A 27,526-nucleotide genomic window follows, 5' to 3' on the forward strand; every position below is an offset into this window, starting at 1 on the left:
TTAGAAAGGAACACTCTTCTCTTAAGTTCTATACGAGTGCAAGGGGTTGGTAACTGTAACATCTTACTAGGAACCCCAAGTTTATAGAGAAGGAAAGACAGACAAGTGAAAGGACGGATGTGGAAATACAGATGGTGAAAGACAAGTCTGGAGCGAGCACTGAAACAGGCTGAGCCACTCGCAAAGCTCCCTGGATCTGGGGTGACGTCAGCAGCCTCTAAGGCAACCTGTCAGCACGATCACAATGTGGTCCCGAAGAGAGTGAAGACCAGAGAGGCCTGGTCCAGGAGAGAGGCTGAGGGGAGGTGGTTTAGGAGACCAGCACACTTTCTTCTTTCTTCCTCCTCTGTCCAGTGCTCTGGGTTTGCCCACCAAGAAGATACCAGAAAAGGCAAGTCAGGGCAGCCTGGAACCCTCGGCTCACTGTGCCCCTCCTGAGATCTGAGAAAGGCTGTGCCCAGATCTCTGATAACTGGTAGAACTTTATTTTGACAAATACATAAAAAAATTTTTAAACCAGGACACCTCTGGTTGATTTAGAGTTGATTATATTAGCTTTGTTGGGGGTAACTCCAAATTTGGGGAAAACAGAAAAGAGCTTTATCATTGTTTGAAAAATCCTAAAACTGAGAATGTTTTTTAGCCTATGCAATCTACTTTCTTTTTTCTTTTTTTTTTTTTAAACTTTGATTCTATTCTCTCTGGAGGCAGGGAAAACACCTACAGTGATTACAAATGTGCCTTTTTAATCATTAAGAACACACTTGTAAAGAACTACTAACATCTCTGTATAACAGTCTGGGGCTGACAAAGCATTTTACTGGATTGTGCCAAAAATCCAGAAGAAACTGCTGCAGCTCACAAGACAAGCTGCCGTTCTCTTATCAGCCTGACTGCGCATCAGCTCCATGCGAGGCCTCCTGAGAACCCACAACCCAGAACTAGTCTCCACCTACTGATTCATGCCTGTTTACCCCACTAGAGCAAACTCCCTTAGGGCTGACACCAGGTCTTATACCTCTACCTCAGTTTTGTTGATTTCATAGTTTTAAGTTTTAGAATATTTAGAGAACTGGCTTTAAGTGACACATTTGTATACAAACTCATGTCATATGCTAAACTAACCAACGCATGATCAGCAACACTTATAGTTTGTCTACGGGTTCCTAAAGCTGCTGTGCTGCCCCTCACACTGTCTCCTCATGAGGGAGCTTCCCGGGACCCTCCGAGAACACAAGTGAGAAATACCATCCCTGCCGTGTGCAAGAATGCCAAACGAATGATTGCCTTCTTTCAGGAATCAGATTTTTAACTGATTCATTACTCTTCTCTACATTCATTTACAAACATCTGCAGTTAATTATAGGGCTTGAACATTTGCAAGATGGTCAGTTTTTTAAAAATACATGTTATTATGATTATGAAAGTGTAGTCTATTCATTATAGAAAATATGGAAAATACTAATGTGAAAAAACGATATTAAGAACTACCTATGGGGCTTCCCTGGTGGCACAGTGGTTAAGAATCCGCCTGCCAATGCAGGGGACACGGGTTCGAGCCCTGGTCCAGGAAGATCCCACATGCCGCAGAGCAGCTAAGCCCACGCACCACAACTACTGAGCCTGTGCTCTAGAGCCCGCGAGCCACAACTACTGAGCCCGAGTGGCACAACTACTGAAGCCCACGCACCTAGAGCCCATGCTCTGCAACAAGAGAATCTACCCAATGAGAAGCCTGCGCACCGCAACAAAGAGTAGCCCCCGCTGGCTGCAACTAGAGAAAAGCCCGCGCGCAGCAACAAAGACCCAAACGCAGCCAAAAATAAAAATAAATAAATTTATATATTAAAAAAACTACCTATGTTCAAAAAAAAAAAAAAGCCGGACACAAGACTGCACACTGCATGATTTAAAAACAAAACAGGGCTTCCCTGGTGGTGCAGTGGTTGAGAATCTGCCTGCCAATGCAGGGGACACGGGTTCGAGCCCTGGTCTGGGAAGATCCCACATGCCGCGGAGCAACTGGGCCCGTGAGCCACAACTACTGAGCCTGCGCGTCTGGAGCCTGTGCTCCGCAACAAGAGAGGCCGCCACAGTGAGAGGCCTGTGCACCGTGATGAAGAGTGGCCCCCGCTTGCCGCAACTAGAGAAAGCCCTCACACAGAAACGAAGACCCAACACAGCCAAAAATAAATAAATAAATAAAAATTAAAAATAAAACAAAAAACATATATATATATATACACACACACACACACACATATATATATATATATACACACACACACACACACACACACAGGAATAGTAGCCATAAAAAGAAATGAAACTGAGTTATCTGTAGTGAGGTGGATGGACACAGAGTCTGTCATCAGAGTGAAGTAAGTCAGAAAGAGAAAAACAAATACTGTATGCTAACCCAAATATATGGAATCTAAAAAAAAAGGTCTGAAGAACCTAGGAGCAGGACAGGAATAAAGACACAGACTCAGAGAATGGACTTGAGGACACGGGGAGGGGGAGGGGGAAGGGTAAGCTGGGACGAAGTGAGAGAGTGGCATGGACATATATACACTACCAAATGTAAAACAGATAGCTGGTGGGAAGCAGCCGCATAGCACAGGGAGATCAGCTCAGTGCTCTGTGACCACCTAGAGGGGTGGGTTAGGGAGGGTGGGAAGGAGATGCAAGAGGGAGGGGATATGGGGATGTATGTATACATATAGCTGATTCACTTTGTGATAAAAGCAGAAACTAACACACCATTGTAAAGCAATTATACTCCAATAAAGATGTTAAAAAAAAAAAAGAACTACCTATGATTTAACCTACTGTCATTTTCATTAATTTTGGGGATGTGTGTGAAGGTATCAGGAGTTTTCCATAGTTCAAACCATATTCTGTACATGGCAGTACCCATTTTCCCCCCACCTAATTTTATTTTATAAACATTCTTCCATATATATCAGTAAAAATTAACTGTAAGCATCACATAATGGCTGTATTATATCCTTGGTCCATCAATTCTAACTTTTTTTTCCCACATTATCGTTTCTCTGAAGCTGGGATGCATCTTACAATCAACAAAGTCTTCCAATCATTTCAGCCAAATGCTACTCTGATATACTTGTGTATAGATCATCCACTGCCCCTAGTGGTAAGATCCAGAAAGTGCCAGCATCAAAGCAACTGAGCTTTGATGAAGATGGGATTCCATTTGATGTTTAACCTCAGGATTGTTCTCCCAAGCCAATGAGTATACTCTGGCGCTATCTTCCGCTATCCTTAGTGAATAGGATGTCTGCTTATAGAACATAAGCAACTAACCTCAGTATTAGCTTAACATCCATTAGGGAGGAAAAAAAAATATTCCAAAAAAAAATATGAAAGATTCTGGATTATCTGTGCTACTGATTTCCACCAAAGGCCTATAAACAGAGCCTGCTTCTAGTTTTTGAAGTGCTCTACAGAAATGATGTAACTAACACCCGATAAGGATATACTTTCTACTTTACATAAAAGAACCCACGGCACTCACCAGATTGGGATCATAGTACGCTTCCTGAGTTGGTGGGATGTTGTTTAGCTGAGTGATATTTGCAGGAAGCATTTTCGAACAATTTATTAACACATGTTCCAGACCTGTTAAGTCCTAACAAAGCAAAAATAAAAGGATAAACCTATATACATTACAAGTAACAACTGTGGTTTTAAAAATAAAAATGTTAAAGTCACCAAAATTTAAGCGTTATTAACGTCAGAGGGTTTGACTATATGATTCTTAAAGACACCCTAAAAAGAGCAGAATGAAACAATACAAATAACCCATCTTTGTCTCAAAGTAGAACATACGGGACTTCGAGGCACCGTTTTACACAAGGTGGTCCATGGGATCACCAGATGGGTGTCCTGCAGCTGGATTCATCTTGGAGCTCTCCATTAGTGAGGGTCCTGCTCCTGGGACTAAAGGATGCCATGACAGAGGGGCTCTGCGACACCGTGGGCCTGGCTAAGATCTCCACTCGGCCACACCTGAAGCCCCTGAATGAACTTGTCACGAGAATCTTATCTGCAGGTATGGTCTGCCTCGTCTCCAGACAATACAATTACAATCCCTACTGAAAGCCTAAAAAAAGTAATCTTATAAAATATGAACTTCAAATTTGATTTTAATCCTGGCATTTAAAATGGACTAGTTGTGAACCCACTCATTAAATATGAAGAATTACTTGTACTTGCATTCCATTGAAGTATGTAGGGGAAAGAGAGAAAGTATCAAATGTAAAAGTTTAGTTCAAAATATTATGAAGTTTAGGGGAAAAAAAATTACAATACCTGCAAACTTAAAGGCAGGTCGTGAATTCTGGTAGCCAGCGTGCGGATTTCTCTGTCAGATAAGACACCAGATTGGTCTGTGTCAACTTCATCAAAAACTTGAGATACGTTCAGTGGCTGAACTGCACTCATGAGATAATAAAAATAAGAGAAGGCAAACTGCATGTCCTCAGAGTGGCGCACTTTGTGAAATGACGTCTTGTCAAATTCTTCAGGGAACCTGTCCAAATGTAACATACCGTGAGATCTGGATATTTAAAATATATACAGTACCTAACACTTGTGGAGTCAGAATCTTCCTTCCCACTTATTTAGATTATACCTTCGACATACTACTCATCACGTGTCAGAGCCATAAACGCAGCATAGTGAGGACGAAAACTTCAAGCAGCCTTGGCTCTGGGCACACACAACTCAAACACAAGCAAGACTTACATGTCTTGCAGTTCCTGCATAACTGTTCGGTCGATCATGTGAGGCATGTGTGCAGGGACTTTCCGAGACGTGAATCCAAACTTGCTATTTAGAATTTTGTTTACATATCGGAGGGAGTCTGCAAATGTATCTTTTAGTTGCCTGCCTGTGTGTTTGCTGTCAGTAAAGTATGCCAGTTGTGTCTTCAGTGACTCTTCTTCCTGAAAAGAGAATTCCACACAACACAGCATTGTGTTTAGTGCACAGGTGCCCTGTGTTAACAAGAGACAGAGGTACTACTTTATGTAACGTGGTAATAACCAGTCACTAACTGTCCTGAGGGGCAAATGAAATGAGCACTAACAGGTCTCCTCAAGCATCCTAAGAGCAGGACAAAACTGGATTTCAGTGAGAGTATCGCCAACATCGGCTTGAGCACAACAGCTGTGGGGTGTAGGTCTGCTTTTAGGGTACTCTTTAAGGACTAGTCATTGATCGTGAGATTTCATAGCCAATTTCAATGCAATATGTAATTGGTTTACAATAAATTTGATAGTGCTTTCAGTATCAAGTTATTTCTATTGGTGACATCAAAGCAGCAAGTCCTTGAGTTCTGAACACAAAGACTAGAATACAAAATTGGTTTCACCATATAATAGTGTTAATATTATGAAACGTAAAGAACCCTATCAAAACCAGTAAGAGGCGAAACTGAATGAATGGGCAAAAAATATTGGCAAAGAACCTGAACACACTTTACAGAAGATGAAATATTTTTGCTTCTCAAACTGATGAAAATATAGATGCTATTAACTGCTGTTGGTTAGTCTGTGGAGAAACAAGCACGCTTGCATACTGTTTGTGGAAGGAGGAAGGGGTGCAATATTTAAGAAAGACACAGTTAAATTTTATACGCAATAGACCCTTTAACCTAGCAATTCTACCTACAGAAATAAAACTTCCTCAAGAGTAAGATATATGTACGAGAATATTTATTGCAACATTAGGTATTTGTACTTGCAAAACACTGGAAACAGCTTACAGCTGTTAAAAAAAACAATGGCAATTTGCCCACATGCTACCACATCAAAGGCAACTGCAGAGCAATACATATAACTTCACTGCTGCAAAACAATCTATATAGTTTGTATGTCTGCATATCTATAGAAAAATACTGGAAGAATACCCACCAAACTACATATTCATAGTGACTGTCTCAAGTAAGGAGATTAAGGAAGGAAGGAGACAGACCTTTCCCTTTTTTTTTTTTTTTACTGCTTTTTTTGTTTTTTGCATTGCTTGCGACTTTTACCATTAGCCTATAGTGCTTTTGCAATTTAAAAAGCAGGGAGCGGGGGAGAATGAGGAAATCAATGTAGGCAAGAACCCTGCATCCCCTCGCTTAACAATTAGTAAACGCTACCGTGTCAGGGACAAGATACTTCCTGAAGGCCGTGAGAGGAATGAGACAACGCCCCTCTTCATCACTCTCCCCCAGCCCAGCACCCACTCACGGCTGTGCTTTGGTCACGATCCAGCCCCACCCTTCAAAGGTCAGCTCACAGGGCATGTCCTCCTGGATGCCTCCCCCCAGCACCTCCAGGCAGAGTTAGGGAATCTTCCCTTCGGACTCCTTGTCCACACTTCAGCAGACACTCGTCACACTGCCACAATTATCTGCCCACAAATCTGTCCTCCCAGCTTGCTCTTTGAGTCTCCAAGAGCAGCGACTGTTCTCACCATCTTGCACTCCCCGGCAGTCAGCACAGTGACGGCGCTTGTGAGACGTGCAAAGGACCCCAGGGCACCGTGGAGGCCGTGGTACAGGAGGGAGAGGGCTTGGCTCACCCTCACCTGCTGTTGTGATGTCGGGAAAGCTAATGAATTTATCTGCCTCTCCGGTTTTTCATTAGTAAAGTTTGAAAAATATGAGATCTGACTGCACGAGGTATGCAAAAGCGTTTTCTGATATCACAACCTGCCAAGTAAAGATACCATCCCTGTCCTACTATGGACGCAGGGTATGCCCCTGGCTAAATCCCTTACCCATTCACATGAAGGCTGCTTCCTAAACTGCAAAATGGGGACAATGATAGCAGACCCTTACAAGGTAGTTTTATTGTTAGAATTATTGGGACAATTAAATGAAACCACATAAGAAAAGTACTGAGTTCAGTGGCGGGCACAGGGAAGTACTGAATAAATGGTAGCTATTATTATATCACTACCACTTACAAGGTTATTTATTTTTCCTGAGCATGGGAAAGAATAAGGCTGGATGTAACTTACATCAAGAAGATCTTGGAAATACTTTTTCTTCTCCCATGGCAAAAAGCCCAGGTAACTCTCTGTGTAATGTTGCAGTTTTCTTCCGGGTAATACTTCATTACCACCTAGGTAATTGTTAGCATTTTCCTCCATTCTGTTCTTCTCTTGTTCTTCCCCTGTGATTACCTTTTCTGTCTCCCTGTCTTCCAGTGGGAAAATCAGAGATGAGAGCTTTTCTTTTGACACACCTCCACCTCCTACTTTTGGGGTCACAGTTTTGGACCTGACTCTTGCTTTGGTTTCTAAGTCCAGGGGTGGAGTCTGGCTCTGGGAGTGGCCATTCACTGTCATTGTCACTGCTGGAAAAGGCAATAACCCCTGGAATCTTTCAGATGTTCCTAAACTGCTGGGTAAGATGCTTTTGTGAACCTGTTTTTCCAGTGGGGCCTCCAAACTGTCATTTCTTTGCTCTGTCATTAGAGGATGATTTATTGTTAACTTTGCATCCTGTGGGTTCATCAGAAACGACCTCAGCAGGGCTGACTTGGACAGATTGTATCCTTTCATGGTGATGTCTCCGTGTTCTAGCTGCAAATCCAAGTTATTAAGGCTCAACTGGGTCTCTTTTGGAAGGAGTGAAATATTGACCAGCGGAATTTGCACCTCCATTTGGAATCTTCCTGTTGTGTTAACATCGTGTCTTTTGACCTTGGGGAAGCGTTTTTCTTCGGGGATATCCTCAAACAGGATTTCCACCTCTGGAAGAAGTGCTGAGGGGCTAACCAAACTTTGGTAAGACTTCTGGGTTGTAGAATTCCGTTTGGGCTCCTCCCTTGTGTCAACCTCTACTGCTATCTGGATTCTGAACTCTTCATCATTTGTACTTTGAAACGTGAGATTAAAATGTATTGTGGTCGCATTCATTCCACTGTGCATTAAGAGGTGGATGGTTTTCCACTTATTGGCGATAGAAGCATGTCGGATTATTGGGTTGTCACTATAGGCGCCTTCGACTCCCCTTTTGGCTATTTCTGCAAAGCTGAAATAAGGCAGGCATTCACCTTTTGGAATAACATAGTGAGTCTGGTTTGGGAGAAGAGTTACTTTATACAATTCATGAAAACGATCTAGAGGAAAAAACACAAACATGATTTTTTAAAAACTATGCATTTTCCCCCTTTTCCTTTAATTCTTAGGGTTTGAGTTTTCACTTTCTAAGAGTGACTTTAAATGGACTTTAAAATCATCAGAAATTCTAACACAAAAGCTACTGGTATAGGGCTCATTTTTACTTTCTGAAACAATCACTATTATCGACATGGAATGCTGAGGCTGACTCACTAGAGAGACAAGGCACGATTCAGGACAGCGAATTCCAATGGTCAACTTCCATCTTTTTGTCCATTTGAAAAAAAGACAACTTTCTGACCAAAAGGACCGCCATTAGTAAATAAGCTATCAACAAGATCCAGTATTCAAACCAAGCTTATTTAATGAATTATTGGTCTCCTTTCATTGTTCCCAAATTAAACCTTCACTATGTAAGATAAATCTGCTAAGATAAATCTGCTTACTAAAAAAAGAAAAAAAAATCAGACTAGAGCAATAACAGGAAAAGATGCAGCTTCAGTGTCTCCTGTTGTCTAAAGATCTGTGCCCTCTTATAACTCACAACTAGTTTGGATGCAAGGCTGGGAAAGGGATACCTAGAGAATTATTACTTTAAGTAACAAAAACGATCCAAACCCCTCTGTTTATGAAAGATTGTTATCCCCTTATCCTAAATACGTTTTTATGGCAATAAATATACCTTGCCCACAGTCACCAGCATCAAACCCACAGGATAAGACATTGCAGGCTTGGTCACAGAACTTATCAGCGAGCCAGGAATTTGCACATCCTTGATTACAGTAAGAGACGCCGCTTATTCCTCCACCGAAATGCCAGGGCTGTCCGACTCCAATGCCCCCGGTGCCCCCACCTCCTCCTGCATAGCGACCCGCACCACTGTTACCTGGAGGGGGAGGAGGAAAACAGAATCCTGCTGTGCTTACAGTCTTGGAAAAAAGCCAGTTCCTTATTTCTCAGCTGTTTTCAAGACCGATGGATGAATTTCAGTCAGGAAAGGTTCACCCCATTCTTTCACAGAAGATTTTACGTAGCTTAAAAAGAGGCAAACTGAAAAGGGGGCATCAGTTGCCAGTGGACTGGCTGTGGGATGACCAGGCCTCGGCACTTACCATCTGTGCAGCCCAGAAGTACAGGCCTCAAATGTGCTCAAGGGGGCACGTGTAGATGTGTATGGAGAATCAGATTATTCTGAAGACTGTGACTCTCAGGACTGACAAGAACATGTCCCAACACCGGCAATAAACTCGTGACCAAGTGTCACTGCTCTGTCCCCGAGCTCTCCGGGTTCCAGAGACTCTCCTGCATGTCTACGTTCTCTCCCTGCAGCGGTTCGTATTTTTCAAAAGTGCCTCTGATAGAGGTGACTGAAACACAAGCTTTGTTTCTTCCAACACCTTCCCAAACCTGTTTCCTCAAATGGAGTAGGAGGAAGGTAATATCTGTGCACCTACTCTCCTTTCTTTGGTGACTGAGAAATTCAAGTGGATAATGGATGATGCTTTATAAACTGAAAGGCAGTAAAGAAATGTAAAAACTTGTTATCCTCAACAAGTCTAAATGTAAGTGTACAAGAAAGGGAGAAGAGATGCCGAGGAGAGGAGATGTTTATTTCTTCCGCATCTCTTTAGTCCCTCAGTGACCTGGAGCAGTGTGCTTCTAGGGGCCACTGGCCATGAGCTCCGACAGGAACCAGTGAGAGCGATTCTTGCTCTCGAGCTCACATAATTAAGGGTATAACTGATTTTCATATTTTGAATAATAGAAGACACTTTCAAGTGCAGGGTCATGTGAGAAAATGCCCTGAACAATGACAATATGAATAAACTGGGCCACATGGGGACACCAGTCATCACCTCCAAAGAGTCTATGGATGATTGTTTCAATATGTGAAAAATGGTTAATTAAGTCACTGTACATGGTTGATAATGACGACAAATGAACAAAATTCTGTCAGCATGGACAAGTTACATTTGAACACACCCTCACCGGAGCAATCACCGCCATCCCAATCACAGGCCGAATTATTACAAGCCTTGTCACAATAGCCGTCTTTAATCCAGGATCCCGGGCAGCCCTCAGCACAGTTTGGCACAGGCCATGTCAAATAAACCTACGATAAAACCAGAGGGAAAATAAAGTGGTTTCTGGTTTCTGACACTTTTTTTTTTTTAATATTTATTTATTTATTTAATTAATTAATTTATTTGGTTGCACGCCAGGTCTTAGTTGCAGAAGACGGTCTCTTTAGTTGCGGCTTGCTGGCTCCTTAGTTGTGGCATGTGAACTCTTAGTTGCAGCATGCATGTTCCCTGACCAGGGATCTAGTTCCCTGACCAGGGATCGAACCTGTGCCCCCTGCATTGGGAGCTCAGAGTCTTATCCACTGCGCCACCAGGGAAGTCCCCGGACACTTTTTATTCTTAAATTAGGATTCCTTTAACAGAAAAACAAAACAAATTGAGCCTCTAGAAAAGGTCTGCGTTCAGGGCCATCCTGTGGTAGTTTCTCAGTCCTGCCCTGCTGATGGGTCTTACCTGGCATGTTTACTCTTTTCCGTTGCTCAAGGAAAGCAGACAAGGACTCAATTTACGGGTCAGTCTTACAACATGGTCTTATAAATGATCTATTTTGAAATAAAGCAGCAACATGCCAGACTTAAATGCGAGTTCAAGAGCATGCAGGTGGGGCTTCCCTGGTGGTGCAGTGGTTGAGAATCTGCCTGCTAATGCAGGGGACATGGGTTCAAGCCCTGGTCTGGGAAGATCCCACATGCCATGGAGCAACTAGGCCCGTGAGCCACAACTACTGAGCCTGCGCATCTGGAGCCTGTGCTCCGCAACAAGAGAGGCCACGATAGTGAGAGGCCCGCGCATCGTGATGAAGAGTGGCCCCCGCTTGCCGCAACTAGAGAAAGCCCTCGCACAGAAACGAAGACCCAACACAGCCAAAAATAAATAAATAAATACAATACAATACAATACCATGGCCAAAAATTAGTAAAACAAAAAAGAGCGTGCAGGTGGAAAGTGCGCACACAAGTCACTGCTTTTCTGTGACACTGTTGTCAACTCCTAAGCAGATTCATGCACCGTCTCGTCTCAAGGCTGAAAAGGGGGGCAGATGAACTCTCAATATCCTTATACGTGAGGTCCTGTGATGAATTAACCAGCACAGCATTCTGAGCTGTGAACCTGTCTGCTTTCAAAACAACTGACATGGTACACGGTTGCTTTCTAAATTAAAAATCATTTTTGAAAAATGCATTCCCCTTTAAAATCTCCGTATCTTTGCATGGTCCAATTATCTGGAAGGTCTTTCTTCATCTGGTTAACTCTTACTTGTTCTTCCAAGCTCATTTCAATCCCTATCTCAGTGTGATTTCACTCTCTGGCGCTCCCACTCCTCGCACCCAGGGCACACCTACTGGCACGGAAATCGCTGTACACAGTCACTGATTCTGTCTGTCTCCCCTGTCAAGCCATAGCTTAACAGAGTTCTAGAACTTACAAGCTCATACAAGCTCCAACTGATCACTGAACCCTTCTAACAACACTACCAGGGTCTTCCTGTCCCCCCCAGTACACAGACAGGAAACCTAGAGGCCAGGTCATCACCCAGGACAGTGCTACACAGCTGGCACCCACATCTGTGCTCATGACCACTTTCCCATCCTGCCCCTCAAAGCCAGAGTGGGGCCGGCTGCCTTCAATGAAATTTCAGCTCTGTCTTTAAGCACTACTTTGAGCTTTCTATCTTGGGCATTTTGCTGACATGGTAAGCACGATTTTGTGTTTCACAGTTATTTGCTTTTTCTGCTGCTGTAGTAGCAAATGTAGAGGGTGGGTCCTGGGTGAGAATATAGGGAAGCAAAGTTCCCACTGTAGTTTTCTCACTCCCTGATTGTTAACTTTCCTGAGCTTAACACTCAAAAATGCTTGTTTGATCAAATTTGAATATGGTATATATACTGATTTCCTTATTTCCTGTCTGTAACTTCTAAGTGACTTCTAAGCCAGGCATCTCTTAGCTACTCACCTTCTGACCTTTGGAGTGACTGTAAAAATCATCCGGCCAGACATCCTTTCCAAACATGACATCATCATTCAGATAAATGAACTTCTGGGACAGCCCTTCAATGCGATGGATATGACTTTCAATAGCAGGTGAACTGAAGGTAGGCAAGTGGCTCAGATTTCGAAAAACATCCTTTTAACAGAAAAAAAAAAAAAAAGAGAGAGAGAAGGCGGATGAGAGGTTTTTGTTTTGTTTTGTTTTTGGAAAGAAGGGAGGGAGGGAGGCGAATGGAAGGATTAAAGGAAGGTGGAAATGGAGGTGAGATGGGTAAGCGGATGAAGTCAGGGACAAGACAAAGAACAGCAAAAGACAGAACGGGGAACCGCAGCCTTGTGACATATGGCGAGTCGCTACCTGGTGTGTGACTATTGTCACTCGAGGATTATCGAGGTTCAGCCAGGATGGGATCTGTCCATTGGTGACAATGAAAATATTCCGAACCCACGGCGCGTGCCTCTCGATAGATCGCAGTGAGTACCTCAGCTCTTCATTATCTTCAAAACGGCTGGCAGAAACGTCTTCATCCTGCTTAGACTGAGAAAAGCATGGGGCACAGAAAGATGTAAAATGCCCCTAAGTCACACCTGCCCCTCCCAACTGTCCCTTCTGCACTCAGGGAGCGCCAGCAAACTTCCAAAGACCGTGTCCAGCTTTTAAACATTACAAAAAATGCAAAACACTCAGCATATTTAAAACAACAAAACAAAAACAGCATTTCTTTCACACATTTTTTGAAGAAAAATTTCTTGGATCTGATTCTAGGTCACTTCAATTAGTATTAACCAATGGCGGTGACTGGAAAATTAGAGAAGTGCCAATCAAGTCACCTCTCTGTAAGCCCTCTTCCTTCTTCTAATATAGTGACTCATAAATCTTTAATAATCAAAACCCTCAATTCAGGTCCTAAAACAATCTCTGCATCCCTTACCTGGCTGATGGCACTCAGATCCCATAATAAATATGCAGGACTTATGGTCAGTTCCTTTCCATTAATGGTCATATTCTTCTTCGTCTGCTTATTCAGTTCTTGGAAATCTTTGGGGTTATTCAACTTTAGAAGTGCTACGCTGGCCTCTGAATACAACTGCAACTATAAAATAACAAGAGGGTTACATGTGGAAAAACTGAACAACAAAGAAGAGACACCTTAAACTTCCCAGTTTGATCCTTGATCTTTAAATACATACAATACATATATATACTACATATTGTGTACTCTACTATATGTTATATATTGTACATATTAAATGTATATCACATACATTTAAAAGATTAAAAGTTTCACATACATGTATGAAATAGTAAGCCAGTATCACCAAAAACAGAAGACCTAAACAGGCCAGACACATTTCCCAAATGATGCAATCGACCAAGTATTTAGAAACAAGAGGGAGTCAGGGGCTTTGGCAAATGGGACATCTCAGGCCCCATCTGAAAACTGCAGCCACTAGTCAATAGTGACAAAGGCTGCCAGATCTCTGGAGAGGCCAGAATCCCCAGTGTTACATGAAATCTCCCGGTTTTCAATGGTAGCGCAAATATTTTTGATTGGCATGCGTTCAAACAAAACACACCTGGTCACCAGTTTGTGACCTCTGTTCTAGAGTATTACCCATCTGCCTACACTGGGGAAAGCCCTGCAAGGTAACTTTGCTTAACACTGGTGGAGAGCACACCTGCCAGCAGGTGTCTAACAGCTCTCGTGCCCACACCTACGACGGGTGTCCTGGCAGGGCTGCTTGAAGTGCTTCCACAGGAAAACCACCTTGAGAGGCAACGTTTTCAAAGCAACCATAAATCCAGGAGGGAACATCACAAGCACCAACATGTCTTACAGGCAGGCTTCCCCACCTTGACCAGAGCCCACACCACCCTTGGTACGTTTTTTGTTTCAACTCTGTATCATACAATTTCCTGTGAAAAGAGGCTTTCAGAGCTTAAAAAGCAGGGAGAGGGTTGAAATCCAGTCATCTAGGACAGCAACATCCTTCTGCTGAATTGGCTCTTCTAATAGGGCCAATTTCTTTCTTAATTTTTTAGCCTTCTTTCTTAATTTATAAAACAGAGCAAACAAATTACTTTGGGCTCATTCTGGTCTCTTGTATATGCTACATGACTATATTTAGCTCATCTTGCAAAGCTTCCTGAGTTTATATAGGCCAAAAGTAGAGTTTATGTAGGCCCCTTTTTATTATGTAGGCATTAACTCTTACTGCAAATTGTGTGTGTGTGTGTGTGTGTGTGTGTGTGTGCACGCACACGTGTTGTCTTCCTGACTGATTACTTTCTCTCACCTTAACAGTGCCTGGTATACACAAAGCACTCACCCAAGGTCAGCTCTCACTGCCGTCACTATTCTGCCTCGCTATGTAGGGGACGGATGGGAGGCGGGCCATGCAGGGCAAACATTCTGTCTGTTCTATCTGGGTCCCTAACAGTTTCGCTGCCCTCCCCCAGCCTCTCCTCCCACAGAACCTTGGAGGGCTCCCTGGAGTGCAAAAATCACTACTCTAGGATAAATAAATGTAGTACTTTAATATCCTAATTTAATTTTAAATTTATTTGGAAAATACCCTTATCTTAATTAATCTCTTCTATCCAAGCTGCTTTTATTCTAGAAAACTATTTTGAAATTTCAGACATTTTCCTAAAGTGATCACTAGGGCACAAGATGAGTAGGCAGCACCTGTCCTGAGATGCTCACAGCCCGGCCAGGGTCTCTGGGACAGAACTGAGTGCTAGGTGGCTTGGGGTCCACAGGCCTTGGCAAAGGCCCCCTGGAGGAGCCTGGGAGGGCACAGAGGTTCAGCTGTTCAGGTCCTGAAGCCCAATGTCTAACGGCCCTCCCTCCCACATGCCACAAAGCACCTCCAACGTAACACCCCAAACTGAGCTCTCAGTGTCCTGAAAATCTCGCTTCTCCCATGAAGCTCTGAGTGTGGTTAATGCCACCACATCCATCTTCACTGGTCACATCCACTTCCCCTTTCATTTCCCCTTCCATCTCCTCCAGTAGCTAGTGAGTCACCAGGTCGTGCTGAAGGTTTCTCTCAGATGGTTCTGGAACCACTCTCATCACTGGCACCATTGCCAAGGCACTTGTGGAACCTGAGTGTCTTGCTGGGCTACGGCAGCAGTGGCTGAACTGGCTTCCCTGCCTCCGGCTTCTTGTTTAATGTCTACCTGCTACACCTTCCCCTCCCGTGTTCTGTAGAACTGAACCGGTCCTCCTCCTCAAGATGCTCTCTGCCTCCAGGATAAAGTCCGGGCTCCTCACCAGGGGATCTTTCTCAATCTGGCCTCAGCCTAACTTCCCAGTCTCAGCATCAGGAAAATCCCCACCTGGGCTCTGGTCTCTGGAACAGCTGCCTTGGTTCTCTGAAAAGGCCATTTACTTGCAAGCCCCTAGCCCTCTGCTCAAGCTGTTCCCTCCTCTCAGAAAGGTCTTTCCCACTGGCTTCTCTGCTGGAAGAACGGCTGTTCTGTGCACGGCCCCAGCCAAAATGTTTCCCATTCTGCAAAGCCATCTTTGCCTGCAGTACAACCGAAGCCCACATGTTCTCCCAGCACTTTGTATAAACACCTTGTTTGGAAGCGATCACACCCAAACACTAAGTGATTTTAGTCACTCAGTTATCCTTAGCACAGTCCCTGGCACAACAGCAGGTGTTCAATCAACGCTCACTGAAGGGACCGGGAACCCAATGACTGGAAACTTCATTCTCAGGGTGCCCATAACAGAACCAGGAAGTGGGACCCAAGGAAAGAGAGTCCCTTGGAGAACCAGGCTTGAACACTGACACTCTCCTTCTGTGCTTCCTCTTTCTCATTTTCTCTCTAGCCTCCAAAAATCAGAAGTCCTCATCCCTGAAGCCAATCGCAGGTGCTGGCATTGTGACAATGAGCTGCAATGCACATTGTGAATAATTGGCTGTACCCCCCGGGAGGTGCCGGCCTCCACAAAGACAAGTCTGGGGAATCCAGATCAACCTCCAACCGGGTGAATGATGGAGGAGCGGGCGTCCCCATGAACCGAGCCTGGTGGTGCTACTGCCCAATTCAAGTTCCTGCGCCCCCAGCGTCTCCTGGCACACACCACTCCACACTGCCCAAAAACTAGTTTGCTGCGGGGTGACCACGACTTGGGCTGGCGATCTTTGGCAGGACACGCCCACCTAGCAGCAGATGCGCTGGTCAAAAGTACAGATACGCATATGTCTGTAACTGTGGAACCAACAGCTAGGAAGCCAAGAAGCCAAATACACATTGGCTGAAATGAATGCTAATCTATGGTTTTATCTGCCCAGATCCATACTAAAAATAATTCAGGGAAGGAGGAACATAATATCTATTTTAAAATAACTGCAGATAAAGGAATAACTCAACCCTACTCTAGCCGGGCATCACCATACTTCCAGGTACCATAAAGAAAGTTATGGAGGAAAATATGAAAAAAAGAAAAAGCATAAATGTCATTCATATTACCATGGTATTTACAAAGGTAATACAATGTATCTTAAAACAGTGAAACACTTAAGGGGAAAAGGAAACAAGTTAAAGAGAACTTTGACCAGCAGAGAGAAAACATGGTCCAGACATGAACTAAATAACCGCCCCTCCCCGAGTCACAGCTCTCCCTGCCACTATCTCCACCTCCATCCTTTCACCTCCCAACTGTTAAATGACATCAAGAGGAGAAGGAACTGAGAAGCAGGAAGCTAAACACAGTGGCAGAATTTAAAGAACATTTTTTTGTAAAATCAAGAAAAGCAGAGCCTAACAAATTCTGAGCAAAGAACTTTATGCCCTCTAGTCTGAGAGAAGAAACATTCACGTTTTACAACCTGGACTGTTTCTAACAGAATAGCAGGCATCTTGGCATAAGGTCAAAAGGAAAGTACACCCACACGGACTGTGCCCTACATGAATCAGACAGATGGCTCTGAGAACAAGAAATGTTATGGAAAGACATGTCACCATCTCCAAAGTCAACTCACGAATGGCCTCAGTGGTCAAGCGTGAAGAGTTAATAAGTATAAATACTAAATACGTTAGTTGCTCAACTAGCTATTAATGAATGAAGGTTTCACATTATCAAATGTTCCAAAAATCTGAAGCATCCCCCCTCTGTGAGTGGAAGCTCTTCATAAGTCTACAGGAGCCTGTGTGTACCTACCACCACATGTCTGATTTCCCCCCATCCCCTCCTTCCATGCTTCCACTGCCATCAGGGCTTTTGTCTGCTTTGTCCACTGCTACATTCTCAGCAGCTAGAACAGCACCTGACACATACTAGCTCATTTGTTAAACAAATGAATCCTGCTGCTGTCTGGGAAACCAACAAACCAAGTTAAGACTCAGAATTTTGCCCAAATAAAGAGTGAAAAGGGAGGATCTTCTACAAATAAAGAGCTGTCTTCGTGACAACATTGTGACAGAATTGAGACCCTCTTTGCTTCTTATGATTGTCGGCTATACTATAACAAAGGGGGCCACAGAGAAGAGGCACGCATGAAATGGGATGTGCTATGCTAATTGCTCTATTTTCTATGCTCTTACCAGTTTTATTTTAGAAGAAAGATTTTCTGGCAATTTTGTTTTCAGTTGATTTGTTTCCTTGAATGTAGGTGGAAATCCACTCAGGAAAGCCAAATCTTGCATTAGCACTAACCCAGGGACTTCCTTATCTGTTGTCTAAAATAAAAAGGGGAAAAACACAACTCACTTTCCACATCATAAGGCTGATGAAAACTTACAGCTGAGAAAACTAGTAAATATCTATTGCATCACACAAGCTTCAAAATAAGAATATTACAATTATTTAAATCGATATTCACTAGTACTAGAAAGCTAGGCTTAGAGGAAAAGTAAACATTAAAAAGCCTCTCAAAGTAAAACAGCTTTATTTCTCATACTTTTATTCTAATCTACTGCAAAAATACAGTTAATTTAAAGTAACATACCAAATAGCCCCTCCAAACTGTCTGTCTGCTGTTTCCTTTAAAAATTCCAGTGTGGGCATCTTCAACTACAATAGAGAATACAATAAACAAGCATTTTTTAATGAATACTTAACTATGATGTCTGGCAGGACAATGTACAAGGCATTTTGAAAGCTGTTAAACCAGTATAATACATGGTCTCAAAGAAAAGGTAGTTGGGGGAGACAAAATTAACCCATCTAACAAAAGGGGAACAAATGTAAATTGCTGTACAATTAAACGTTAGATTTTGCAATACTGAAGGAGAGACTCATGTGGGCAGAAGAAATGTAGAAAGCAAACATCAAACCTCAACATGTGTAATTTAAAAAACAAAACTGTTTGACCAGAGTAAAACATCTGGGAGTGGTGGGTACTAGGAAAAAAAGGGCAACCAGAAGGGAGCCTTGAAAGCAAGGCCAGTGGCATTTAGATTAACGGCAGGGAGCCACTTAGGACTCTCCTAAGGTTCCTCCAGAGTCACAGTGAATTCCTAAGATTCATCAGGTAATGTGATTAGAGCAGATTAAGTTGGCGGTGAGGAGGGTGATGACACAGCCCCACTGGGAGAGAGTTCTAAAGTGATGGGAACAAATGAGATCAGCAAACCTGCTGACATTCGGGGACCATGGAAAACAGGAGAGGTTGGAAGGCTGCAATTCTGATCCTCAAAATGGGCACAGAAAGCAGGGTCTGCAGATTATAGCCTGCAAGATGGGTGCTGATCCTGAGCAAGAGTCTCAAATGTATCAGAAAAATACAGTTGGTGAGCACTGGAGAAAAGAAAGTCTTCACAATATACTGTTTATCTTTAAAGAAAGTACTGAGCACTTAGAGCATGAGTTCATTATGGGTAAATTTATCAGATACACACCTCACTCTGCCTCCGTCTGTCTGTCTGTCTCTCCCCATTGATATGGTGGATTCTATACTGGTAAATCAGACAATTCAAATAGATGAGCAATATGTATTTGTACATAATCTCAGGAAGGTAGCTAAACAACACATGGCATCTTTGTGGATTTCACGGAGACCAGATCTCAAGTTAGGTGGATTATAACCAATTCTGATCAGAGGGTGTAAAATGGTAAAAGCCACAATCAACCTAGAGGGGGGTTCTGGAGGTCTGCTATAGGTCTGCTCAACAATCCATCAAAGTTTTGGAAGATACAGAAGGCATGCTTGTGAAATGTGTGGGCTTACACGGAGCCGACAGAGAAACTACTATCCTGGGTAACAGACTAAGGGTTCCCCAAAGTCCTTGATTGTTTGGAGCAGTCAGTCAAATCTAGCAAAATAAAATCTCCTACAAACGAAGGTAAGATCTTTAACTTGGCAACAAACCAAGTAAAAATTAAAAGGAGTACTTGAAAAAAAATTTTTTTAAATAAATAAAAGGGGTATTTGAGCATTAGCACATGTAAGATTTTTAAAAAGACTTAGGAGTTTTAGCAGCCAGTGAGTTCAGTATGAGTCAGTAATGCTCAGGCCATACTGAGTTTCCATCCCAATGTTGTGCTTTTAAGCAGAAGAAGAGGGCTTAGAGTAAGAAGGGTGACATTCCCCAATACCAACCCATCAGGAAACCCTGTTGAGCTGACCTTCAAAATGTCCAGAGTCCAACCACTTCTCACCACCACTCTGATCCAAGCCCCCTTCCTTCTTGCTTGAATTATTACAAGCTTTGCCCCTCCTCAGTCTACTCCCACCACAGCAGCCAGACTGATCCTTCTGGAACGTAAGTCACATCACATTACTCCTCTACTCAAACCCTCCAATGATTGATTCCTCACCGCACTGTGATTGGAAGCTGAAGCCCGTTGTGGTTACTGAGGCCTATACCATTTGGTCCCTGTGACTTCTCTGGGCTCATCTCTTGGCCTCTGCCCCTTGGTTCACTCTATTCCAGCCATACTGGCCTCGCTGCTCTTCTTCAAACAGGTCAGACACCCTCCTGCCTCAGGGCCTTTGCACTGGCTATTCCACTTACCTTATATATAAGGAATATATGGAGAATCACTCCTTCCCACATATTCATATTGCTGGCTCTCTCACCTCCTTTAAATTTTCACTCAAAAATCACCTTCTTGGGGAGTCTGCCCTACCACTCAATTTCCCCTGCTCAATTTTTCTCTACAGCATTTATCTCCTACAAACTATATAATTTACTTGTATGTTGTATCAATTGTCTGGCTCCCTCTGCCACGATGTAAATTTCTTTTTAAATTTATTTATTTTTTAAATTTTTGGCTGCGTTGGGTCTTTGTTGCTGTGTGCAGGCTTTCTCTGGTTGCAGCGAGCGGAGGCTACTCTTCGTTGCAGTGCACGGGCTTCTCATTGCAGTGGCTTCTCCTGCTGTGGAGCACAGGCTCTAGGCATGTGGGCTTCAGTAGTTGTGGCACGCGGGCTCAGTAATTGTGGCATGCGAGCTCTAGAGCGCAGGCTCAGTAGTTTTGGCGCACAGGCTTAGTTGCTCCGCGGCATGTGGGATCTTCCCAGGCCAGGGCTCGAACCCATGTTCCCTGCATTGGCAGGTGGATTCTTAACCACTGCACCACCAGGGAAGCCCCCCAAGATGTAAGTTTGATGAGGGCAGAGATTTCTGTCCATCTGCTCACTGCTGCATCTTCAGCACTGAGAATAGTACCTGGCACATAGTATGCACTCAATAAACACTTCACGAATGAAGAGTCCCGATCTCTTTGAAGACTGAACCACACTGAAACAGAATGTTCAATTCCAGTTGAAACACTTTTACAGTGATAGAAACTAAAGCTCATTCTGAGAAGAGCAAACTAGGGTGCAGACAAGCCCCTAAGAGACAGCTAAAGGAAGAAGGAGAAACGTCACACAGGAAAGGGATTACATTAGTTCTGTAGGATCCCAGTGGGTATAAATTTAATCAGTGTGAGAGAGCTGTAAGGAGGCACTTTGTAATTCCTTGTAAAAGTCAATGTAGTCCAGAGGTAAAATCAAGTGTCACAGGAGGAAATTCATTTCCTAAACATCAAAGGGATAAGCTTGACTGGAAAAACCATTTTGCTGAGGAGACGCAGGCCCCGGCCACAGGGCGGGATGGTTGACTGCAGGAGGACTGTCCAGTTGGTGGACACAAGGGAAGTGGAAGGGTAACCGGGAGAGGGGCAGAAATGACACATTTGAGAAGGAAAAAAATCAACAGATCTCAATGATTAACTGGAAAGAGGTTAAATGAGATTTTTGAAAAATGCCAAACATGGCTAAAATTTTTTAATCTAGATAAGGGTTTGGCAGTCCATGGTCTAAAATCTAGCCACTGCTGGATTTAGTATGGCCCCAAGCTAAACACAATTTTGACATTTTAAAATGGTTAAATGTTTATACAAATACCTACATAATATCTGCCATTTTGCCTCTGGGCCCACAAGGCCTAAAATATTTACTACCTGGTCCTTTAACAAAGAATTTTGTGATCCTGGATCTCAAAAACTAAGGATGATAAAGAGTGAGTTTGTGGCCCACTAAAAATGGAAGCTCCATGAAGGCAGGAATGTGCCATTTTTTCTCTGCTGTTTGCCTAGAACAACAACCAACTCAGAGCAGGGGCTCGACAAATCTTTACTGAATGAATCAATATAATAGTAGGATAGTCAAATAAAAACCCAAGTGGAAATTCAAAAACAGCGTTTAGAAGACTGTCGTTTAACACAAATTTTACTTATAACAAAATTTATAATCTTTTATGTCTCCAATATGTTATAAAATTAGTAGAGATAAACCCAAGATTCTCTCCATAGACGTTATAACTGAGTTATAACTGCTAACATAATGTCATTCTTTTTTCTCTTAAGGTGAAGTGTTATCAGAGTACCTTAATTTAAGGAAACCTCAATTTAAAAAACAAAGCTAACGGGAGAGGAACCAAGAAGGCGGAGTAGAAGGACGTGCTCTCACTTCCTCTTGTGAGAACACGAGAATCACAGCTAGCTGCTGGACAATCATCGACAGGAAGACACTGGAACTCACCAAAAAAGATACCCCACATCCAAAGACAAAGGAGAAGCCACAATGAGACGGTAAGAGGGGCGCAATCACAGTAAAATCAAATCCCATAACTGCTGGGTGGGTGACCCACAGACTGGAGAACGCTTATACCACAGAAGTCCACCCACTGGAGTGAAGGTTCTGAGCCCCGCATCAGGCTTCCCAACCTGGGGGTCTGGCAACAGAGGGAGGAATTCCTAGAGAATCAGACTTTGAAGCCTAGTGGGATTTGACTGCAGGACTTCAACAGGACTGGGGGAAACAGAGACTCCACTCTTGGAGGTCACACACAAAGTAGTGTGCGCATCGGGACCCAGAGGAGGAAGCAGTGACCCCACGGGAGACTGAACCAGACCTACCTGCTAGTGTTGGAGGGTCTCCTGCAGAGGCGGGGGGGGGGGGGGGGGCGGTGGCTGTGGCTCACCATGGGGACAAGGACACTGACAGCAGAAGTTCTGGGAAGTACTCCTTGGCCTGAGCCCTCCCACAGTCTGTCATTAGCCCCACCAAAGAGCCCAGGTAGTCTCCAGTGTTGGGTTGCCTCAGGCCAAACAACCAACAGGGAGGAAACCCAGCCCCACCCATCAGCAGTCAAGTGGATTAAAGTTTTACTGAGCTCTGCCCACCAGAGCAACAGTCAGCTCTACCCACCACCAGTCCCTCCCATCAAGCCTCTTGATAGCCTCATCCACCAGAGGGCACAGAGCAGAAGCAAGAAGAACTATAATCCTGCAGCCTGTGGAACAAAAACCACATTCACAGTAAGATAGACAAGATGAAAATTCAGAGGGCTATGTACCAGATGAAGGAACAAGATAAAATCCCAGAAAAACAACTAAATGAAGTGGAGATAGGCAACCTTCCAGAAAAAGAATTCAGAATAATGATAGTGAAGATGATCCAGGACCTCAGAAAAAGAATGGAGGCAAAGATCGAGAATATGCAAGAAATGTTTAACAAAGACCTAGAAGAATTAAAGAACAAACAAACAGAGATGAACAATAGAATGACTGAAATGAAAAATACACTAGAAGGAATCAATAGCAGAATAACTGAGGCAGAAGAACGGATAAGTGACCTGGAAGACAGAATGGTGGAATTCACTGCTGCAGAACAGAATAAAGAAAAAAGAATGAAAAGAAATGAAGACAGCCTAAGAGACCTCTGGGACAACATTAAATGCAACAACATTTGCATTATAGGTGTCCCAGAAGGAGAAGAGAGAGAGAAAGGACCAGAGAAAATATTTGAAGAGATTATAGTCAAAAACTTCCCTATCATGGGACAGGAAATAGCCACCCAAGTCCAGGAAGCACAGCGAGTCCCATACAGGATAAACCCAAGGAGAAACACGCCGAGACACATAGTAATCAAATTGGCAAAAATTAAAGACAAAGAAAAATTATTGAAAGCAGCAAGGGAAAAACAACAAATAACATACAAGGGAACTCCCATAAGGTTAACAGCTGATTTCTCAGCAGAAACTCTACAAGCCAGAAGAGAGTGCAATGATATACTTAAAGTGATGAAAGGGAAGAACCTACAACCAAGATTACTCTACCCGGCAAGGATATCATTCAGATTCGATGGAGAAATCAAAAGCTTTACAGACAAGCAAAAGCTAAGAGAATTCAGCACCACCAAACCAGCTCTACAACAAATGCTAAAGGAACTTCTCTAAGTGGGAAACACAAGAGAAGAAAAGGACCTACAAAAACAAACCCAAAACAATTAAGAAAATAGTCATAGGAACATACATTATCAATAATTACCTTAAACGTGAATGGATTAAATGCTCCAACCAAAAGACACAGGCTTGCTGAATGGATACAAAAACAAGATCCATCTATATGCTGTCTACAAGAGACCCACTTCAGACCTAGGGACACATACAGACTGAAAGTGAGGGGATGGAAAAAGATATTCCATGCAAATGGGAATCAAAAGAAAGCTGGAGTAGCTATACTCATATCAGATAAAATAGACTTTAAAATAAAGAATGTTACAAGAGACAAGGAAGGACACTACATAATGATCAAGGGATCAATCCAAGAAGAAGATAGAACAATTATAAATATATATGCACCCAACATAGGAGCACCTCAATACATAAGGCAACGGCTAACAGCTATAAAAGAGGAAATCGACAGTAACACAATAATAGTGGGGGACTTTAACACCTCACACCAATGGACAGATCATTCAAAATGAAAATAAATAAGGAAACAGAAGCTTTAAATGACACAACAGACCAGACAGATTTAATTGATATTTATAGGACATTCCATCCAAAAACAGCAGATTACACTTTCTTCTCAAGTGCGCACGGAACATTCTCCAGGATAGATCACACCTTGGGTCACATATCAAGCCTTAGTAAATTTAAGAAAATTGAAATCATATCAAGCATCTTTTCTGACCACAACGCTATGAGATTAGAAGTGAATTACAGGGGGAAAAAACGTAAAAAACAAGAACACATGGAGGCTAAACAATATGTTACTAAATAACCAAGAGATCACTGAAGAAATCAAAGAGGAAATCAAAAACTACCTAGAGACAAATGACAATGAAAATATGACGATCCAAAACCTATGCGATGCAGCAAAAGCAGTTCTAAAAGGGAAGTTTATAGCTATACAAGCCTACCTCAAGAAACAAGCTCACCTTACACCTAAAGGAACTAGAGAAAGAAGAACAAACAAAACCCAAAGTTAGCAGAAGGAAAGAAATCATAAAGATCAGAGCAGAAATAAATGAAATAGAAACAAAGAAAACAATAGCAAACATCAATAAAACTAAAAGCTGGTTCTTTGAGAAGATAAACAAAATTAATAAACCATTAGCCAGACTCATCAAGAAAAAGAGGGAGAGGACTCAAATCAATAAAATTAGAAATGAAAAAGGAAAAGGTACAACAGACACTGCAGAAATACAAAGCATCCTAAGAGACTACTACAAGCAACTCTATGCCAATAAAATGGACAACCTGGAAGAAATGGACAAATTCTTAGAAAGGTATAACATTCCAAGACTGAACCAGGAAGAAATAGAAAATATGAAAAGAACAATCACAAGTAATGAAATTGAAACAGTGATTAAAAATCTTCCAACAAACCAAAGTCCAGGACCAGATGGCTTCACAGGTGAATTCTATGAAACATTCAGAGAAGAGCTAACACCCATCCTTCTCAAACTCTTCCAAAAAATTGCAGAGGAAGGAACACTCCCAAACTCATTCTACAAGGCCACCATCACCCTGATACCAAAACCAGACAAAGATGCCACAAAAAAGGAAAACTATAGGCCAATATCACCGATGAACATAGATGCAAAAATCCTCAACAAAATACTAGCAATCAGAATCCATCAACACAGTAAAAGGATTATACACCATGATCAAGTGGCATTTATCCCAGGGATGCAAGGATTCTTCAGTATACGCAAATCAATCAGTGTGATACACCATATTAACAAACTGAAAAATAAAAACCATATGATAATCTCAGTAGATGCAGAAAAAGCTTTTGACAAAATTCAACACCATTTATGACAAAAACTCTCCAGAAAGTGGGCATAGAGGGAACCTACCTCAACATAATAAAGGCCATATACGACAAACCCACAGCAAACATCATTCTCAATGGTGAAAAACTGAAAGCATTTCCTCTAAGATCAGGAACAAGACAAGGATGTCCACTCTCACCACTATTATTCAACATAGTTTTGGAAGTCCTAGCCACGGCAATCAGAGAAGAAAAAGAAATGAAAAGGAATACAAATTGCAAGAGAAGACACAAAACTGTCACTGTAAGCAGATGACATGATACTATACATAGAGAATCCTAAAAATGCCACCAGAAAACTACTAGAGCTAATCAATGAATTTGGTAAAGTTGCAGGATACAAAATTAATGCACAGAAATCTCTTGCATTCCTATACACTAATGATGAAAAATTTGAAAGAGAAATTATGGAAACACTCCCATTTACCATTGCAACAAAAAGAATAAACCTACATAAGGGGCTTCCCTGGTGGCGCAGTGGTTGAGAGTCTGCCTGCCAATGCAGGGGACACGGGTTTGAGCCCTGGTCTGGGAGGATCCCACATGCCGTGGAGCAACTGGGCCCGTGAGCCACAATTACTGAGCCTGCACGTCTGGAGCCTGTGCCCCGCAACAGGAGGGGCCGCGATAGTGAGAGGCCCGCGCACCACGATGAAGAGTGGCCCCCGCTTGCCACAACTGGAGAAAGCCCTCGCACAGAAACGAAGACCCAACACAGCCATAAATAAATAAAAATTAAAAAAAAAAAAAACCTACATAGGGAGACAAAAGACCTGTATGCAGAAAACTATAAGACACTGATGAAAGAAATTAAAGAGGATACCAACAGATGGAGAGATATACCATGTTCTTGGATTGGAAGAATCAATATTGTGAAAATGACTATACTACCCAAAGCACTCTACAGATTCAATGCAATCCCTATCAAATTACCAATGGCATTTTTTACGAAACTAGAACAAAGCATCTTAAAATTTGTATGGAGACACAAAAGACCCCAAATAGCCAAAGCAGTCTTGAGGGAAAAAAACGGAGCTGGAGGAATCAGACTCCCTGACTTCAGACTATACTGCAAAGCTACAGTAATCCAGACAATATGGTACTGGCACAGAAACAGAAACATAGATTAATGGAACAAGATAGAAAGCCCAGATATAAAACCACGCACCTATAGTCAACTAACCTATGACAAAGGAGGCAAGGATATACAGTGGAGAAAAGACAGTCTCTTCAATAAGTGGTGCTGGGAAAACTGGACAGCTACATGTAAAAGAATGAAATTAGAACACTCCCTAACACCATACACAAAAATAAACTCAAAATGGATTCAAGACCTATATGTAAGACCGGACACTATAAAACTCTTTGAGGAAAACACAGGAAGAACACTCTTTGACATAAATCACAGCAAGATCTTTTTTGATCCACCTCCTACAGTAATGGAAATAAAAACAAAAATAAACAAATGGGACCTAATGAAACTTCAAAGCTTTTGCACAGCAAAGGAAACCATAAACAAGACGAAAAGACAACCCTCAGAATGGGAGAAAATATTTGCAAATGAATCAACTGACAAAGAATTAATCTCCAAAATATATAAACAGCTCATGTAGCTCAATATTAAAGAAACAACCCAATCCAAAAATGGGCAGAAGACCTAAACAGACATTTCTCCAAAGAAGACGTACAGATGGCCAAGAAGCACATGAAAAGCTGCTCAACATTACTAATTAT

At 42.5% G+C, this 27,526-nt stretch overlaps 1 protein-coding gene across 5 annotated transcripts in view; it reads right to left on the minus strand.

Annotated features, from left to right (window-relative positions):
- Positions 1–27,526, minus strand: part of GNPTAB (N-acetylglucosamine-1-phosphate transferase subunits alpha and beta) — an 82,592-nt gene that overhangs the window by 13,038 nt on the left and 42,028 nt on the right. For 4 of the 5 annotated variants that reach the window (XM_068560590.1, XM_068560588.1, XM_068560591.1 and 1 more), the window contains 11 exons: positions 18,186–18,250; positions 17,782–17,916; positions 13,151–13,312; positions 12,577–12,756; positions 12,184–12,354; positions 10,129–10,258; positions 8,828–9,031; positions 7,039–8,144; positions 4,771–4,970; positions 4,336–4,555; positions 3,539–3,652 (listed from right to left, as the gene is read on the minus strand). In XM_068560590.1, the coding sequence (XP_068416691.1) occupies positions 3,539–3,652; positions 4,336–4,555; positions 4,771–4,970; positions 7,039–8,144; positions 8,828–9,031; positions 10,129–10,258; positions 12,184–12,354; positions 12,577–12,756; positions 13,151–13,312; positions 17,782–17,916; positions 18,186–18,250 (2,687 nt within the window). The remainder of the gene's footprint in view (positions 1–3,538; positions 3,653–4,335; positions 4,556–4,770; positions 4,971–7,038; positions 8,145–8,827; positions 9,032–10,128; positions 10,259–12,183; positions 12,355–12,576; positions 12,757–13,150; positions 13,313–17,781; positions 17,917–18,185; positions 18,251–27,526) is intronic. The other variant, XM_068560589.1, reaches the window with a different exon arrangement.

This window comes from Eschrichtius robustus, chromosome 13 (genome assembly GCF_028021215.1).
Source record: "Eschrichtius robustus isolate mEscRob2 chromosome 13, mEscRob2.pri, whole genome shotgun sequence".
Classification (NCBI taxonomy): Eukaryota; Metazoa; Chordata; class Mammalia; order Artiodactyla; family Eschrichtiidae; genus Eschrichtius; species Eschrichtius robustus.